General features: G+C 39.6%; 1 protein-coding gene and 1 pseudogene across 1 annotated transcript in view; both read right to left on the minus strand.

Annotated features, from left to right (window-relative positions):
• Positions 1-16,769, minus strand: part of CHSY3 (chondroitin sulfate synthase 3) — a 60,163-nt gene extending 43,394 nt beyond the window's left edge. Inside the window, exons 1-2 of the mRNA XM_070935675.1 lie at positions 15,980-16,769; positions 12,579-12,862 (exon numbers count right to left, since the gene is read on the minus strand). Coding sequence (XP_070791776.1) covers positions 12,579-12,862; positions 15,980-16,769 — 1,074 coding nt within the window. The remainder of the gene's footprint in view (positions 1-12,578; positions 12,863-15,979) is intronic.
• Positions 5,179-5,274, minus strand: LOC139313536 (U6 spliceosomal RNA; annotated as a pseudogene).
• Positions 16,770-18,270: the final 1,501 nt, after the last annotated feature.

Here is an 18,270-nt window from a genome sequence, read left to right on the forward strand (position 1 = left end):
TGTCTTATTTCAAGATAAAATTGAAACATTGCATGTATGAAATTTAAAAGTGACACCTTATTCATATCTCATATGACAACACTGAATAAATCTTGTGAAGAAACCAAACCTTTCTTTAAAAATAAGCATAGAAGAAACCATTTAATAACACACTTCTGAATAGGAGCTATGCAAACCTTAAATCTAGAAAAAAGGCTGCCAAAGAACTCCATGTACATTATTCTGGTCTTCTTAGGAAGATAGTAGAGCAGTGATGGTTAACCTTTTTGGTGCCGAGTGCCCAAAGCGCACATGTGTGTGCCTGAAACCCCAAAATGCAATGCGAGCACCCACACACATGTGCCTTGCCCCTGCACATTCACCCCACCCCCCATGCCTCATTTTGGCTTCCAGGTTGGTGCAGGAGGCTTTCCAGGCCCAAAACGGGGTGTGCACAAACACCCAAAATGCAATGCGAGCACCCGCCATGCATGCGCCCCTGCACATGCACCCTGCCCCCCGTGCATGCACGCATGCATCCCCGCAAGTGCCCCACCCCCCACGCATGCGCAGCAGAGCCAAAGACCAGATGGCCGGTGGGAGGTGCGCACGCATGTGGGGACAGCTGCGTTGGGGCGACGGCTGGCGTGCCCACAGAGAGGGCTCTGCGTGCCACCTGTGGCACGCGTGCCATAGGTTCACCATCTCGGTGATAAGAGTATAAATAAAGCAAGTAAAATAAATAAATCCTAATTTCCCCAAATATAAGAACATTTGCCTTAACTGATTGCTACTGTTGGTTTGTCTCCCTCCAATTATTTGAAGAAATGCAGGAATTTAAAAACAAGACCTCTTGTGCTTACTGTTTTTCAAAAATTCACTTTAAATGGATATAAACTATTTCCCACCATCGTGACCAGACATTAATAATTTCCTTAATGCTCTACATATAACTACTACATAAGTTAATTGTTTCAACATTAATTAGATTTAGTCGTCACACCTAAGAACAGAATGCAAAGACCATATGACTGCTGTTTAATTGCCAGACTGCACTGCCAGAAACAAAGAACAGACCCATGAAATCAGCGGGAACATATAGGAGCTTCCATCTCAGGGCAATGACTTAATTTCAAAAATACCTGAACAAGGTTATTAACGAACTGATACAGTACAAGACATATGAAGCTAGACAGAATTTTGGGAATGCATTATCATTTTATTTATGAGAGAAAATATATTCTGCTTCTCTTTTTATCTTTAGTTCCCAGTTTCAACTGACATTTAATCAATATAATTTAGGATAACATAATTTATCATGCCATATCATGCCACACACACACACACACACACACTTATATACACACACACATTCACATACACACACACACACACACACACACTCACACACACACACGAAAGTAGTAAGAATATTCTTTAACAGTGCTAATATACAAGCCATTAATAACTTAGAATACTCTTAACCAGTGCTGGCTTCATATTAATATTCTTATATTTCCAGCTAATATTGTTTAGGCTCGTATCATGTTATTTCCATGTAAAGAAAATGCATTTTTAGTATCGAAGGATTTCTGGTTACCAGAGCAGAAAGCAGTAGCATTTCATGTCACTCACTATTCACTACAAAGTGCTCTCTGGAGCAACAATGCTAAATGAATTAAAAAGAGGACTTAGAAGTAAAATCACTGCCCTCCTGTGGAGAACACAATGTGAACAGATTTCAGCAATCACAACTGGAACTCCAGTTGAGATAGGCTGTCTGATGAACTCCCAATCATCCGATCAAAAAATGTCTTACTCCATGTCAGAATTACCCCAAAAGGACTAAAAAAATCTAAAAATAAACATAGGGGGTTAAAACTAATGTTTGTGTGCTCAATTCCAATCCATATTATGCTATAAAAGAAAATAAGCACTAATGCTCAATGTGAATCAATGCCTGTCTGTATGTGGAAGAATCATTAGCTATGACTATGATTTTAGCACAGCCTGGTTTGTAGAACACACTGAATCACAAATTTATCTAATGTGTTGGGCAAATTCACTGAGTAATCTAGTGTGTGAAGTAAACACCTCCATTACAGCTGCATCTGGACAATGCAATAAAGTAGAATCAGCTGCTTTTCATCTCCTACTGTGCAAGTAAAAATAGTAGATTTTCTTCCAACAGTTTTGTGTCACCTAAAATGAACAAATTTGTTCATTTCAATTATAATTTATTTGAAGCAAATCCATTTCTTGCCCATGTTACCAAGAAACTGATTGTGCATATTAATAAGATTTAAAATTATTAGCTTTATTTTAACATTCAAAGGTAGCATAGTGGACAACTAATAATAAACTTCCAGATTCTCGCAACTACACTAGAGGAGAGCACACAAGTAGACGCAAGATTGGAATTAGTCCTATTAAATAAACACCACAATTTAATCCAATAGTCCAAGATATCCACTCTGTTCATTCCCCAGAACAGAACACTGCCAAATTCTGTTAATTTAAGATACTATGAATAAAGGCACTATTACTATGCATAAGGGATAAGCATAGGCAACATTTAACTCTGCATTTGTTAGTTTATTGCTGTTTAAGTGGTTCATATGCATAAAAATGGGTTCTTCTTCATTAGCAATTACACTAGCTCATTGACTGAACAGATTAGTAAATATTAAACTATTACATTTGGTAACAAATTTATCATAACCTAAATGTTTCTAGAAAAAAAATCAATATATTTATAGTCAATATTTAATAATAATTGAACATATATAGCTAAAAATCAATGGAGAAAAATCACACAAAACTTCATCAGAAGAATAATTATGTATATTTTTTTTCTTTTTATTTTGTTGCATTTTTCCAGTATTACTGCATTAGGCTATAGAGTAATGTCAAAATCATGGTTTGTGTTGTGTGTTCCTTTATGGTTTGTCAAATAGGAGCTGATTCCTAATGATTCTTTGGGTAAAGACACTCCAAGCTGCATCTCTCACCATATAATGTAATTCTTGCCGGTGCCTTTCTGTAACTTCTGATTTGGCTATATTAACCATGGAGTCCACTTGAGTTGGACCATCAATAAATTTAAATAAATAAATACATTCTGTCTTAGGGAACAGAGCAAAAGGAAACATGATTTATTCTTTTAATATTCTTTTAATACTTTGCATTATAACCAGAAGAGCTGTCAATTTTACTATAATAATGAAAATTTCAGGAATTAATTGATTATATTGTATTTCCGGGAAAGAATCTAAAAAATAAAGACATATAGATAAATAACGTTTATCTAGAAAAGATGCTCTGAGTATCTCACAAATGCTTCTCAAAAAGAAAGTTCTTTTAATGCAGCATATAATAAACAAACAAAACAGAATTATCAACAAATACTTAGCCAGGAATGAAGCATATAAAAGGCTTCCCAGAAATCATTTATTAGTTTTAGAAAACATTATCCAAACTTAAAACAGATCTTTTGTCCCGTTTCCATAGATTATAATTATGAACTCGCACAACTCTTTTCTATGCAAGTAACAAAGTCAATCAGAAGGATTGCCTACATGGAAATAACCAAATATCCTAAAGTCACAAAGTATGTACAAGAAACCTGCAAATATTTCAGATCCAGGATACACAACACAATTAGTCAGTCAATATTTATTTTTATTAGCTATCCAATTCCAGTCAGTGATTCTAATAAAGATTACTGTCACTGCTACCCACCCCTACTGCAAGTATTGTCTCTCAAAACTTAAATCTCTACTGTTTGGATGAGATGTACATCTATATTGATGGACTATATTGGTTTTGGATGCCAGCATTATATTCTGTAAGAATAAATTGAGGGACCTCAGTCTGAAGTAAACTATCAGTTGTAGAGGAAATATCAGGCTTCTTCCTTTATCTGGTTTGAACTCAGATGAAACTACCCAGACATGCAACACAGCACACCAAACAGAAGCCACTAAAAACAGATGACTGCCCTCCACCAAAATAAGAACACAGTCCCTTTTAATAACCACCTGGTACCTATTTCTTCCATCTTTTCCACTGCTATGTTTCACAGTTATTCAGTATCCCGGCTCCCAAAGCATTTACCCACATAGATAAATGGGGCAATGCCATAGCTATTTAGGGCTGCAGATAGGCAGAAAAGCAACTATATATAGTCATTGAGGTCACCATATGTAGTCATATAACGATATAATTTTAGTGAAGATTTTTTTACAAGGTTAGAAAGGTAAACACAAAACATAAAGGTTAGAATACAATTTTTTTTTAAAAAAGTGTCAAAGCAATGAAGAGTGAAAAAGAAAAAAACAGAGTTAAAAAAAGAATCTTCCAATCTTCACAGCCATTATAGACTTCGTTAGTGTGTCAGATCTGTTTGCTGCCCATCTTACCTAGAGATTTATTACTACAATCCTGACAGCCATTAAATATGCCTCAGTAACCCAAATTGGCCCTGGGTCCCCAGCTCTCCATTCCACACAGTTATTCTGTTTGCAGATTCTCCTTCAGCAAGCTTTTATGAGCATCAGGAACTCCAAATGAGAAAAAAAAACCACTTAGCAGAAGCCTCTCATATCTAAGCTTTGAAAATATTCATATATTCTTCCAACAGAATTCCAAAAAAGCCAGTTCGGAAAACTGCTTTTATGCCTAATGCATGATGTATGATGGATAGGGGTGGTGTAGCCTGTCTTATTTTCAGAAATTCTGCCTAAATATCCCGCTCGCCAAAGATGTGCCCAAAATTATTTGTTGTCTTTTTTCCCTTCCATTCCCCCCCCTCCTGGATTCCTTCAGGGACTGTAGAGATTCAAGGAAGCGTCCTCTTTTGCTGTTGTTTTTCTCCCTCACAGAGAGAATTGTTTTTCTTGAAAGGTTGTAAACATTTTTGAAAGTGTGAAAACATCTTATTCTCAGGGCCCTTTTGTAGAAGAGGGCTACCTTACAGTTGGTGTGGTGAGAAAGGTGAAAGCTCTAGCAGTTTTTCTTCTACCTTCTGTAACTGCTGAGGAAAGCACTAGAAGGGAGATATTGAAAGAAATCAGTAAAGCAGATACCATGCAGAGAGAATCAGGGAAAGGGTTACTGGAAGAGAGAACAACAGAAACCAGAGTCAGAGTAAATGAAAGTTGTAAGTTACTCCAGAACTATTCTTTTTTTTTTTTTTTAAAAAAAAAAGAATTTGTGTGTCATCCTTGCGCAGGGGCCATGCTAATCTTCTCTGTATCGTTCCAATTTTAGTATACGTGCTGCCAAAGCAAGCACACTCTCCAGAACTATTCTGATCGGCTCAAGGTTGACTCAGCCTTCCATTCTTCCAAGGACAGTAAAATGAGGACCAAAATTGTTGAAGGCAATATGCTGACTCTGTAAACCGCTTAGAGAGGGCTGTAAAGCACTATGAAGCAGTATATGTGTCTAAGTGCTATTGCCATTGCTATTTTTGTGCAAACACAACTATGAAAAATAAAGCATGAAAATTATATACAATACATGAATATAAATTCACACATTCTACGGGACATTCTTCCACAAGAATACATACAAGACCACGGGGTTGTTAGATTGAGGAAGAGGACACTTTTGCCATTCAACACTTCCAAGCCATCTTATCTTCCCACACCATCCTGCTACTCTGGATACAAACAAATTGTTCTAACGTTGTTACCATCCTAGAAAAAAATTAATCAGGTACTTGTATGGGTAACCACAAGGAAATTCCAGAGTTCTAGAAGTTTCCAAGGCTCTGGAACTTTTTCTACCATTCCAGAAAAAGAAAATGGCAAATCACTTTCATATTTAACCACTTTTATATTTTTGTTAAGACAATTATGTGATTGTTTCCCTGATGGGTCAATGAGAAAGTAAGAGATGGAAAGCTAAGAACTCTCCTTACCAGTTTACTCTCTTCCCTTCCCCCCTGCCATTAGAATTGAAAAATACACAGCCAAAGAACCAAAAGATTTATTCCCTTTTCCCTAGATTGGTGGGAGTTATCTGCTTCTGATTTCTTTCTGCAATCTGTGTTTTGCTACCTAGCTCTAACCCTCAGGGTTCATCTGTTTCATCCTCACAGTGTACTTATAGTAAAAGCCTTCTCAAGTAAAAATAAAAATGTTAATTTAAGGCAAAAAAAAGTGTACCAGCTAGGAAGTTGCTCTTACCCTAGAAAGCTTAGAGTTAAGACACCTCCTCCAAAGAATGAACCCAGAATTTACAGAAACAACATTCATTTGCTGCCTCATTATGGCCAGAAAATGGGGAGGGGGTGCAGGCAGGGAGTGTGTTCTCACTCTACTCTGCTCTTGGTCAGACCTCATTTGAAATATTGAATTCAGTTCTGCAGTTTGAAAAAGACATTGGTAAACTGGAGCAAGTCCAGAGAAGGGTACCAAAAAAGGTAAAAGAACTGGAAACTGAGTCCTATAAAGCAGTGGTTCTCAACCTTCCTAATGCCGCAATCCTTTAATACAGTTCCTCATGTTGTGGTGACCCCCAATCATAAAATTATTCCTAAGACCATTGAAACTATGTGTTTTCTGATGGTCTTAGGCAACCCCTGTGAAAGGGTCATTCGACCCCCAAAGGGGTCACGACTCACAGGTTGAGAACCACTGCTATAAGGGATAATTACAATGAGAATATGAATGGAGTGGAGTGGAGTGGAGTGGAACAGAAGGGAAGGGAAGGGAAGGGAAGGGAAGGGTAGGGAAGGGAAGGGAAGGGAAGGGAAGGGTAGGGAAGGGAAGGGAAGGGAAGGGAAGGGAAGGGAAGGGAAGGGAAAGGAAAGGAAAAGAAAAGAAAAGAAAGGAAGGGAAGCAAAGGGAAGGGAAGTGGAGGGAAGCGAAGGGAAGGGAAGGGAAGCGAAGCGAAGCGAAGGGAGATGAGAAGAGAAGGGAAGGGAAGGGAAGGGAAGGGAAGGGAAGGGAAGAGAAGAGAAGAGAAGAGAAGAGAAGAGAAGAGAAGAGAAGAGAAGAGAAGAGAAGAGAAGAGAAGAGAAATTTATTGTCACTAAATGTACACTAATCAGCATAATTAAAATGAAATTTTGTTGCATTCTGCTCTCAAAGGATAACCATTATGCATATACCAACATACACACACGACACAGAGAAAGATCACAATCTAGTTCAAATGTATACATATACATGGCAAAAAAAAAATCCTGCAAATTTATAAGGCAGATGGCACAAGGAACAAAACTGTTACAGAATCTCGTAGTCCTGCTGTAAATACAGAACATAAGAAGAACGAACGTGGGAAAACTCAGCGCAGGAAAAGATGAAATAAATCACCTACAGGTTGTCCTTGACATAGATCCACAATTGGGATCAGAATTTCTGTTGCTAAGCAAGGTAGTTGTCACCCAATTTTATGACCTTGTCTGTCTCAGTTGTTAAGCAAATCATTACAGTTATTAAGTTAATCACATGGTCATTAGGCAAATCTGGCTTCTCCCACTGATTTTGTTTTTCAGAAGCCTGCTGAGAAGGTTGAAAATTGTGATCACATGATCTAGAGATGCTGCAGCCTTTGTAAATATATGCTGTTGCTAAGTGACTGAGTTTTGATCACATGACCATGGAGATGCTACAACAGCCATAAGTGCAAGGACAAATTGTAAGTCACTTTTTCCAGTGGTGTTGTAACTTTGAACAGTCAGTAGAGTAGGGATACACTCTACAAACAAATGTTTGTAAGTAAAGTACTACCTGTACACTTAATGTCAATGAATTGAAATGGAGTATACTGAAATTCCATATGGTAGGGATCTGCTTAAAGCTAAGATACCTTAAAGATAGTCTCTACTTATAATAATTTCTAGTACTACTTGGTGGAACTATGTCAGAACTAAAGTCATTACGAAATTGGAAGGCTACAGGAACTAATGAACTATCTGCAGAAATACGACGTGCAACAAAAGAAGAATCAATTCTAATCAAACTCTACCAGCAAATATGAAAAACAATACAATTCCAATTTGGCCAAGGGATTGGAAGAGGTCGGTCTACATGCCAGCAGCAAAGAGAAGAGACTTAATATGAGGATATTGTGCTATTTATCACACAATATCCTAATTTCACGTGCCGACAAAATAATCCTTACAATCATCCAAAGCAGATTAGAGCCCTACATAGAAATCGCAAGCTGGTTTTAGAAAAGCTAAAACAGAAACAAAGGAGATTATTGCAGATGCACCATAGATAATCAAGAAAGCCACAGAGATCAGTGTGTGCTTCATTGACGATAGAAAGGCCTTTTGTTATGTTAACCACATTAAGCACAGAACTTCCATGGGAAAAGGGGAATCTGAAACATCTCACTGCTGTAATGTGAAACCTATATCCAGAAAGCAACAATCTGAAAGAAATCGGTCAAACAGACTGGCTCCAAGTCACAAAAGAGTGAGACAAGACTGTATACTGTCTCCTTATTTACTCAACTGATATGGTGATTATATATTAATTGAAACTGGACTGTATGAAGATGAGTATAGTTTAAAAACTGGAAAAAAAGAAACAGCAATAACCTGCACTGCCGTGATGATATTACTCTGATAATTTAATAAAAATTTACTGGAGATTCTAATAATGAAAATCAAGTGACATGATGAAAAAAATGGGATTATAATTATATACAAGGAAGAGCAAACTAATGTCAACAGGCACAGCGGCAATCTTCAGCAACAAACAGTGAAATGACAGAAAGCTTGTGTTTTTTATGATAAATTATCAACAGCAAAGAAACCAAGAATTAATCAATATGGCTCAGACTACCATTTGGACATGTAACAATGAAGGCCTAGGGAAAGATATCCAAATGTTTGATGTCTCTATATCTATTTTAAAAAAATCAGAATTGTAGAGACAATGGTTTTCTTTAGGACATTCTAGGGAAACAAAAATTGGACTCTGAAGAAGCAGGATAGAAAGAATATTGATGCTTTCTGAACTATTTGCAAGAAAACAAATAGTTCATTGAACAACCCACAGTTTTTAAGACACTCAAATTATCTTGAACACAATGTGTCAAGACACATATCCCCTGAAAAGTCCATCATGTTTGGAAAGGTGAAAGGAAAGGGAAGATGGCAACCAGCAGTAAAGTGATTAATTACCATAATTACTATGACCATGAGTGCAATATGGGAGACCTGAAGGACAAACTTGGTTATAGATCATCCTGAAGAAGAGCTATCTAGGGTGTCTAAGGGTTAACACTGACCAGATGGCACTTAATTAATCAACAGGTTTGATATATGTCAAAAATGATTAAAACTGCTTTCGCTCTCCATCAGATGAAAGATAATGATGCACCAACAGACTTGTGCCCAGGCCCCTGAATTTTTGCTCCTGTTCACCCAATACACTGGTGTTCATCTTTAAATAAGCTGTTGACACAGGAAGAGGAAATTTGTTCCAACTTTCCGGGTTTTACGTGATTACAGAGGTCATATATTTGTTCCTCATTATATTTTAATATTCTGTGTTTTAACAACATGGTTGGAATTTAGATGATCATAGTAGGCATTTTATATTGCAGACTTTACTTTTAAAATGTTTTTCAAAAGAAAACGGAAGCACGCTATGTTATCAGCAAATCCAATTACTCTTCTCTGTCTTGTCTTTCATAGCATATAACCTCATTCACTGGCCTATTTAAATTGATTTTTTCCCCTGTTTAATAAGCTAGTGACACAAGGGCAAGGATATTTTAATACTAAATTAGTAGCACAATAATTTAGAACATAAGTACAATAATAATTATACATCTTTATGTCTTCAATTTACAGAATAAATCTAGGCAAATCACGTAATCTCAATGCTATCCAATCAATGTGTTGATCTCAGATGTATTTCAATTAAATGTTGAGGTTTGGAAAAAGTCTTTTAATTTTGTAGTTCCAGGCATATGAAGCAACATGATTGCATATTGAGAATTTTGACTAGGAAGAAGTTGTCACCACAAAAAAGGACCACATTGTGAGAAATCAAGAGATGAATTTGGGATGATACATTAAAACTGTTGCTCGCCATACATAATGGAAGAATGGAAGATAACCTTCAAATAGCATTCCCGAAAATCATAAGTCAGTACCTAAACAATATTAAGATTGCAATAAGTCTTACAGGGAATAAACCACTGTATTCTATTAATGCACTGTATGTTTCAATAGTGAAAACATAAATTACTTCTGCCAACTAAAGTAATTCCATAATATTTATTATTTATTTATTTATTAGTCCAATTTATATGCTACCCTTCTCCGTAGACTCAGGGCAGCTTACAATGCATTATAGCAATAGCCTGCATACTTTTTTTTTGTATATACCTGCTTATTAGGGCTTTTGGGCCCCCTAAGCGGTGTTGTTCTATACAAAGTTGGCTTATTGCCCCCACAATTCGGGTCCTCAATTTACCTACCTCGAAAGGATGGAAGGCTGAGTCAATCTTGAGCCTGGTGAGATTCAAACTTGCACTAATTGCAGGCAGCTGGCAGCTAAGTGCTAGCACACTTAACAGCACTTTAGTCCACTGCACCACTGAGGCTCTATATAATATGTAACACTATCTATCTACTCTGCATTTATAATATATTGTTGTGGCCTATTGGCCGCTGGCCCCTCCAGTAGCCGAATCAGAGGAGGAGGCGTGAGAATCAGGGTCGGCATCAGGGCAACCCGAGAGTTCTGAGGGAGAAGAGGGAATGGAGCTGGCAGAGAGAGAGACAGAGGCAGAGCCTGGGCCATCCGTCAGCCCTCAGATGGAGAGTCAACAGCCCCCAGGTCTGGAGGTGGTTGATGAAGAAGAGGAGGAACAGCTGGGTCCAGTGCCCAACATGTGGCTGCACAGAAGGCAGAGAAGAGGAGAGCAGTGGAAAGCCGTGGGCCGATCCTGGGGAAGGAAGAGCCACCGTTGCTAGCAAAGCCCCACCCTAGCTCTGGGGATAAAAGGTAGGAGGCAGAGATGAATAAATGTGACAGACAACTATTCATCTACCGGATGGATGGACTTGTTAGCCTGTGAGAGAAACTTTTTGCCAGGGCTGCCAGCACTCCTAATAACCTTTTGAGTTCATGTCAGAGGATTTGTTGTGTTTGGGAAGCTGGGTTATAACATCTATTTTAATAGCCTATTAATGTCATAATTAATAATTGTTTTAAGCACAACCAGTAAAATGATTTCATTTTACATGAGGAACACCATATCATACCCCATGTACTCCTTGACACTTTTTCCATTTCAAAAATGTTTTTCCATGAACCAAAATTAAAATCAATAGATCGAGAAGGGGAACATGTCCCTCTGCAGAGTAGAAGAATGAGAAAGTCCACATATGGTAATATTCAGAAGTGAATGAAATAGAATGTTATAACTTCCAGGAATCCATGACTGCTTGTTGAAAACATGTATGCATGTCTTTACTGGAAATGCAAGACCAGACCTATTTTGATGTGTGTATTAGATAGAAAAGAACCTATTGTGATTTCTGCAATATGTCAATGTCTTAATGTTAAGCAAAAAATACTTGAGATTAATGTTATAGGTAAGTAGATATTATTTCACCTGTAAGAAACTCATGAGGAGTAACAATTTAAAATAAAGAATTACAAGCCAATAGAATCATACCACCACAAAAATATAGCAGGAGAGGATGTTTTTAACTTCTTTCTTAGAAGGAGTAAGGTTAAGTTAACTCATAAAGCGATGTATGCCCAGACATATGTAAAACATTCAGAAGTTTGAAATATGCTTTGACCATATAAAAGTATTCTATGTTCCTACATCCCTGAAAGTGTTATCTTAGTATTATAGCTACATTTTGAGATCAAAATTGCTGTCTCAAGGTCATAATGTTTAGTCTGGGAGAGGCTGAGAAATCATTCGAAAGCAAATCCAGCTCAAACACAACTGGCAACTCCGTGCCAAACTGGATTGCAAGAAGACTACTTTTCATAAGATACAAAAGTCCAAATTTTCTGTTCCAACAGCAAACTGCATTCTGAGAAGTGATGCCAAAACTTTTTCCATTAAGTAAGGAAGCTCTATACTAAACCAGAAATAAATCCCTGACAGGTATTGCTACAATCTAAATAAATATATAGATTATTACATTATTTATATATGCACTTTAAAGTTAGTACTCAAACTATGAAATAACAAAACAATGTACCAGAATGCATCCTGTCATGGTGGTGTTTAGAATTATGAAGAATAAGCACTAAATTTCATTCATACAACCCATCCCTCCAATTAATTGAGTTCCAGCCCAATAGTACATACAGTAACTGAGGATGGTATGATACTTTGGCATACACTGAACTCAGTGTAAACTGATTTGTAGCATGTCATCATGTCAACAGAACAAAATACATTAGGTTGCTGTCAGGCATGAATGCAAAATAGCACAGCCCATTGAGTTAATCATACAATATCTTAAAATATGTTGATTAGGTCTGCAATACCGCACATGCTGTGTATTTTTGTGGACAGACACATGGGGTCAGAGTGTGCAGCTGAAATGTTTACTCATATAATGTACAAATGCCATCATCACCATTCCTTACCTCATATGACCAGACACACTGAGTACCACCAAATCGCCGAACACATCTGCCCACTTCCACGTCCTCATGAGTCGTATACATCTCTTGAAGACATTCACCTATATGTGGTACCATCCTTCTGAGAACCTCACGACTGAAGATCATCCCAGGCCCTCCCATGCAGAAGTTCTCTCCTGGTTCAAGACCCAATTTTCCAAGTTCTTCTGTATTTCCTAGTCCAGTCTGTCCCAAATAAAGAGGTTTGCTGCTATTCAGTGACCGAAGGAACTCCTCCAATTTTTCACCTAAAAGGGAAAAAAAAAATCAAAAGATATTATGTACAGCACAAATCTATCTTTTACAAAGAAAATAATATATTCGCCTTTTAAAATGCTCTTTGTATAATGGGCCTTACTCCCAGGCAATGGGAATTAAATTGCATCATATTGTGTAATGAAAATCAATTTTGTTAGCAGTATCAGTCTGCTGAGGCCAACAGTACACAAACCCTTCTTTCATAAACATGTTTCATAAACATGTGTCTTAAAAGCATCTTCAATAATAATCTATTTACTCTTTGCATGTATTTCTCTCTTTTCATGCAAACACACATTTACATAAATTCATAATTTAGCACATATTTTTATTTTGATAAATTCAGAAGCTGAGTGGTTTAGTTTTGTCTCCTCTTAAGCAAGATTCAAAAAAAATCAATTTTTCACTGATTAATATGGAAAACCCATATTTTGCTATAGACAGACACAGTACATGTATTCTTGAGAGGAATCCTGCCTACTTCCAGAGAAATATGTACAAGTGTTTTAAAGTTCAATTCCTTTAAATTCTTACTAAATTTAAAAATACAACTTTAAAATACAAAGACAAAGAAAAAAATTGTTTGTAATGTTTTGTCTTTGAAAAGAAAAAGATAGCATAATGCTTCATATTATTTCTCTAAAGTACTATGATTGGAGATACTAGAACAAAGCTTTGTCTATGATTAGAGAGGAGGCATATCAATCACGAAGCATCTACTCCCCTTCTAGCCTGTCATTTTAGGGAGAAATCACAACATATAGCAGCAAATGGATTGTTTTTTGTAGTTCTGCAATACAAAGCCCACTAACATACATCAAATTTTTAACATTCCGCACGGATCCCTCTTCATTTCAGTGATCTAGCTATACTTTGTTCAAAAAGTAAAGAGTGCACTGTAATTACTTTCCAAAAAAATGATTTACTGTACATTCAACTATTTTAGTGGATGTCAGGCAAGTATCCAGAAGAGCTGAGATGTATTTATACAATAGATGCAGTAAAGGCTGTTTGATTAATTACAAGAAAGAATGATTTAGTTGTCTAGCTATCAAGTTTACATTCTTGCCAAAGGATACTTTTCTAAGAACTATAGAATCCTATATATTTACTCCAGATATAAAATTGTACAGGCAATCTTCAACTTAAGACCATAATTGAGCCCAAAATTTCTGTTAAGTGAGACATTTGAGAAGTCAGTTTGCCCCATTTTATGAACTTTCTTGCCACAGTTGTTCAGTGAATTGCTGCAGTTAAGTTAGTCACCTGATGAAGTAAATCTGGCTTCCCCATTGACTTTGCTTGTCAGAAGGTCACAAAAGGATCCAGGACATTGCAACCATCATAAATATGAACCAGTTGCCAAGCATCTCAATTTTGATCACATGATCATGGGATGCTGCAAAGGTGGTAACTGTGAAAAATGGTCATAAATCACCTTTTTCAGTGCCGTTGTAACTTTGAACAGTCACTAAATGAATTGTTGTAAGTCGAGGACTATCTGTATTACAAGGCACAGTTTCAATGAGACATACTTGATTAAAAACCTAAATTAGTTGGAATTAGAATTTACAAAACAACCTTATGAACTGAGACGTTTGATAAATATTACTGATACTCCTTTAAAATTCTGAGGATCTGTCAATTCAGTTTACCCTGCAATTTAAAGACTATGCCAGCTAAGAGCTGGTATTAAAACCTTTGAAATAAAGAGAAAATAAAACTCACATCTGGCAATTTGCTACTCCAGAAACTATAAACCAGACTTCTACAACTTAATCCAGCTGCTTCCAGATGTGTACAATGCAATTCCCAGCAATGGAGATGATGGAAACAGTAGTTGAAAACATTTAGGGACACCACCACTGTGAAAAGGACTTCTACAATTTTTTCTTTCTAATTCCACTTGTTTATTTATGTTGCATTCTATTTATGAACAGAGAGAGTTGGTTAACAATTTATTACTCTGTAATTTATTACTAGTATACTAGAATATTAAATAAAGTTGGAAAAAGAGTTCGTAAATTAGTTTGTACATTATATTAATACAATGTTTACATATGGTATATTACAGAAATACTAATCTAGTTTATTTTGTGGCACTTCTCATTTTCCAAATCTAATTAAAGGATTATATCATTTATATTCTAATATAATATATAATATAATATATTCTATCCCATGCTTTATTCTCAGTTATCAATATCAATTAGAGAGGTCTCATATTCAATGCCTCACCTTGTCTATTCCCTCTGTCACTCTCCCCACCCCAAAACTTTCTCTGGGCACTTCAGCTGAGGAAGCCTACCTTCCCTTCTTTGTAAAAGTTTCTGAAAATATAATTTAAATTAAAAACATTACTAGACTTTGCTTCCACCTTTTCATTGATTTCAAGGTACACAGTGAAATTCTACAATATCAACAATGTGCAAAAATTTTGCGGGTGGGAATAACTCCAAATCACTACTGGATTCAACCAAGAGCAGGCTGTGTCTAAATATAATCCTTCTTATAGAATACCCTAACTGTTATCAATGGTACATTATTGCCCTTAGACCCAGGTTTTGCAGTAACTTGAAATCTATTAATATGTTTGCATGGCTATTGCCATTCTTCCGTTAGATGATTCTGGACAAGGGGTGTATTCACGCAACCACCAAGAGTTGACTCAAATCACAGAAGTCTTTTTGTAAAGGTGTACTTTTTCCGTAGCTTGTTTATGAGTCAGTTTTGACAAGTAGATAACAAGAGACCAGTGAGTCCAAATAAGAGGGTTTCTTTACTTGCTCAGCCTTCGAAAATGTTTAGCAGGTTCATGCAGAATTTCAGTAGGATTTGATCCCTCATCATTTCAGATATCTAGTAAGTTTTGGGAGCATGTGGAATATGTGGACAGATGCTGCACAGTTTTTGCATCTGCAAAAAGGCAGGTTTTAAAGCGTGCAAAAAGCCCTGCCCTTTATCTATACCAACAGGCAAGCCTCCTGGTGCTACTTACACTTTTTGGATCCCAACCACTGGTGCCCTCTGCACATGGTCAATCCCTCTCATCTCTCTCTCTCTTTTGCACAAGACAAAGTCACGCTAAGGGAACTCTGGTTTCTCACCTTTGATGTAGACATCGTCGTCCGCCCGCATGAACCACTCATAGGTGTCCAGGTAGTGGTCGTACATATACTTGAGCATCATGAAAGATTTCTTCTGTGGCGGGTACGAGTCGTCCACGCCGGATAAAGCCACGACCGGCAGGGGCTGCTCCCCTTTTAGGCCGGGAGGAGGGACCGATCCCTCGCTAGAAAAGAACTCCACCCGGCCGGAGATGGAGCGCGCCCAGGTCCGCTGCGCTGCGAGCGCTCGGCTGCCCAGGTACTTCTGGGCGGTCATCACCCCGACGTAAAGGAAGTGCCGGGTTTTGGCACAGCCCGGGGTGCCCGCGTAGTCCCCGCTGCCGTTGTGGCTGCTGCCGTGGCGGCCGGCGCCGCCTTCTTCCTCCTCGTCCTCCTCCTGAGGGTCTCTTCCAGCAGCTGCAACCGGGAGACTCGGCACTGGCCCATCTGCGGCGGGCGGCGCCGGGGGCGGCCGTGGCTGCCTCTCCTTCTCCCACCGCCTGTGTCTACCGCCAGTGCCCCCCAAGCCGGCGGCCGTTACCGCCGGCTCCTCGGGTCGCAGCTGCCTCTTTCCTCCGGGAAGACCAGCCACGCGGCCATAGAAAGCACAGAGGTTATTGCTGCCGTCGTCGCCGCCGCCGCCTCCACTCAGGGAGCCGCCGTGGCCGCCGCGCCTTTTCCTCTCGCTCAGCTCGACCACTTTGGGGGCGATGAGCCAAGAGGCGACCGTGAACCCCAAGACCAGCCCCAGGACGACACTCAGCCAGGGGCGCCGGGACCGCGCGGCCATGGTGGTAGCCACAGGATGGGGCGGCGGCGAGAGAGCGAGCGAGCGAGGGTTCCGTCCCGCGAGGAGACGCCCACCGAGCTGCGGGTCCCGCCGCCGCTGCCGCCGCCTTCTTTCCCTCCGCCTCTTTCTCGTCACGCTTCCAGAGCCCGAGACCGCCTTTGCGAGTCCGCGAGGCGTGGTCGCTTCCCACCGCAGCACAGGCGCCGCCACCGGCGGCAGAAGCTCCGGGCTGTTGCTCCGAGTGGAAGTTCTCTCCGCGGGCAGCGGGATTAGCGAAACAGCCGCCGCCCCCTTCCCCGGCGTCCAAGAAAGGCGCCCGCTCTCGGGCTCCGCGGGCAACACTTTCCCAGCGCCGCTGCCGCGCTGGTTTCTTCGCGCCCCTCCCACCCCTCAGCCCCTTCCACGCAAGAGCGGCGGAGCGAACGACCGGCCGCGGCCGTCGTTGCTCTCAAACGTGGCTCTGCTCGCTGCTCATCCCGCTCCTTTCAGGGTCGCCGAGGCGCGGCTTCGTAGCGCCCCGCTCCGGAGAGAACTGCAGTAACAGCACCGTGGATGCAAGGATGGCAAATAGCCGACGCCGCCTGAAGGGCCTCCGGAAGGAAGATTTACACCCGAACACTCACACAACAAACACACACACACACACGTTCCTTAAGACCCGTTCTCACACTTTTCGTTTCACTTAGTGTATGGAGATTCTCAGTCATCCAGGTCATGGTTATCCCAAAGGTGCTTTTTCAGGCGGCAACTGGACTTTCTTGTTTTTTCTTTGAAGACGTTTCGCTTCTCATCCAAGAAGCTTCTTTCAGCTCTGACTGAATAGTGGCTGGATTTTCCACTCCTTCCATTCCCCGCCACCCAATTAGAGCTGAAGAAGCTTCTTGAATCAGAAGCGAAACGTCTTCAAAGAAAAAAAAAAGTAAGTCCAGTTACCTCCTGAAAAAGCAGCTTTGGATTTCCCTTGACTTATCGGCATCCAGTTCTGGTCGCCATCAGATACAAAAAAGATGTTGAGACTTTTACAAAGAGTGCAGAGAAGAGGAACAAAGATGATTATGGGGCTGTAATGGAGGCTAAAGCATTAGAGGATCGGTTATGGAACTCGGTATGGCTAGTCTCAGGAAGAGGACTAGGGGTGACTTGAGAGCACACTTCCAGCACTTGAAAGACTGCCGCAGAAAAGAAGGGGGGTCAACCAGTTCTCCAAAGCACCTGAGGGCAGACAAGAAGAAAGGGGTGGGAGATTATTAAAACAGATTCCAACCTAGAATTTCCTGACAGTGAGAACAATTAATCAGTGGAACGGCTTGCCTTCAGAAGTTGTGGGTGCTCTATCACTGGGGGTTTTCAAGAAGAGGTTGGGCAACTGTTTTTCTGGAATGATGTAGGGTTTATGCTCAAGCAGAGGGTTAGACTAGAAGACCTCAAAGGTCCTTTCCAACCTGTTGTTCTATGTCCTGTGTATTGGTTCCCCAAAATCACACTTTAGGATGTGGGAGGA

This window comes from Pituophis catenifer, unplaced genomic scaffold (assembly GCF_029215685.1).
Source record: "Pituophis catenifer annectens isolate HBS135680 unplaced genomic scaffold, rPitCat1.0.hap2 SCAF_2, whole genome shotgun sequence".
Taxonomy (NCBI): Eukaryota; Metazoa; Chordata; class Lepidosauria; order Squamata; family Colubridae; genus Pituophis; species Pituophis catenifer.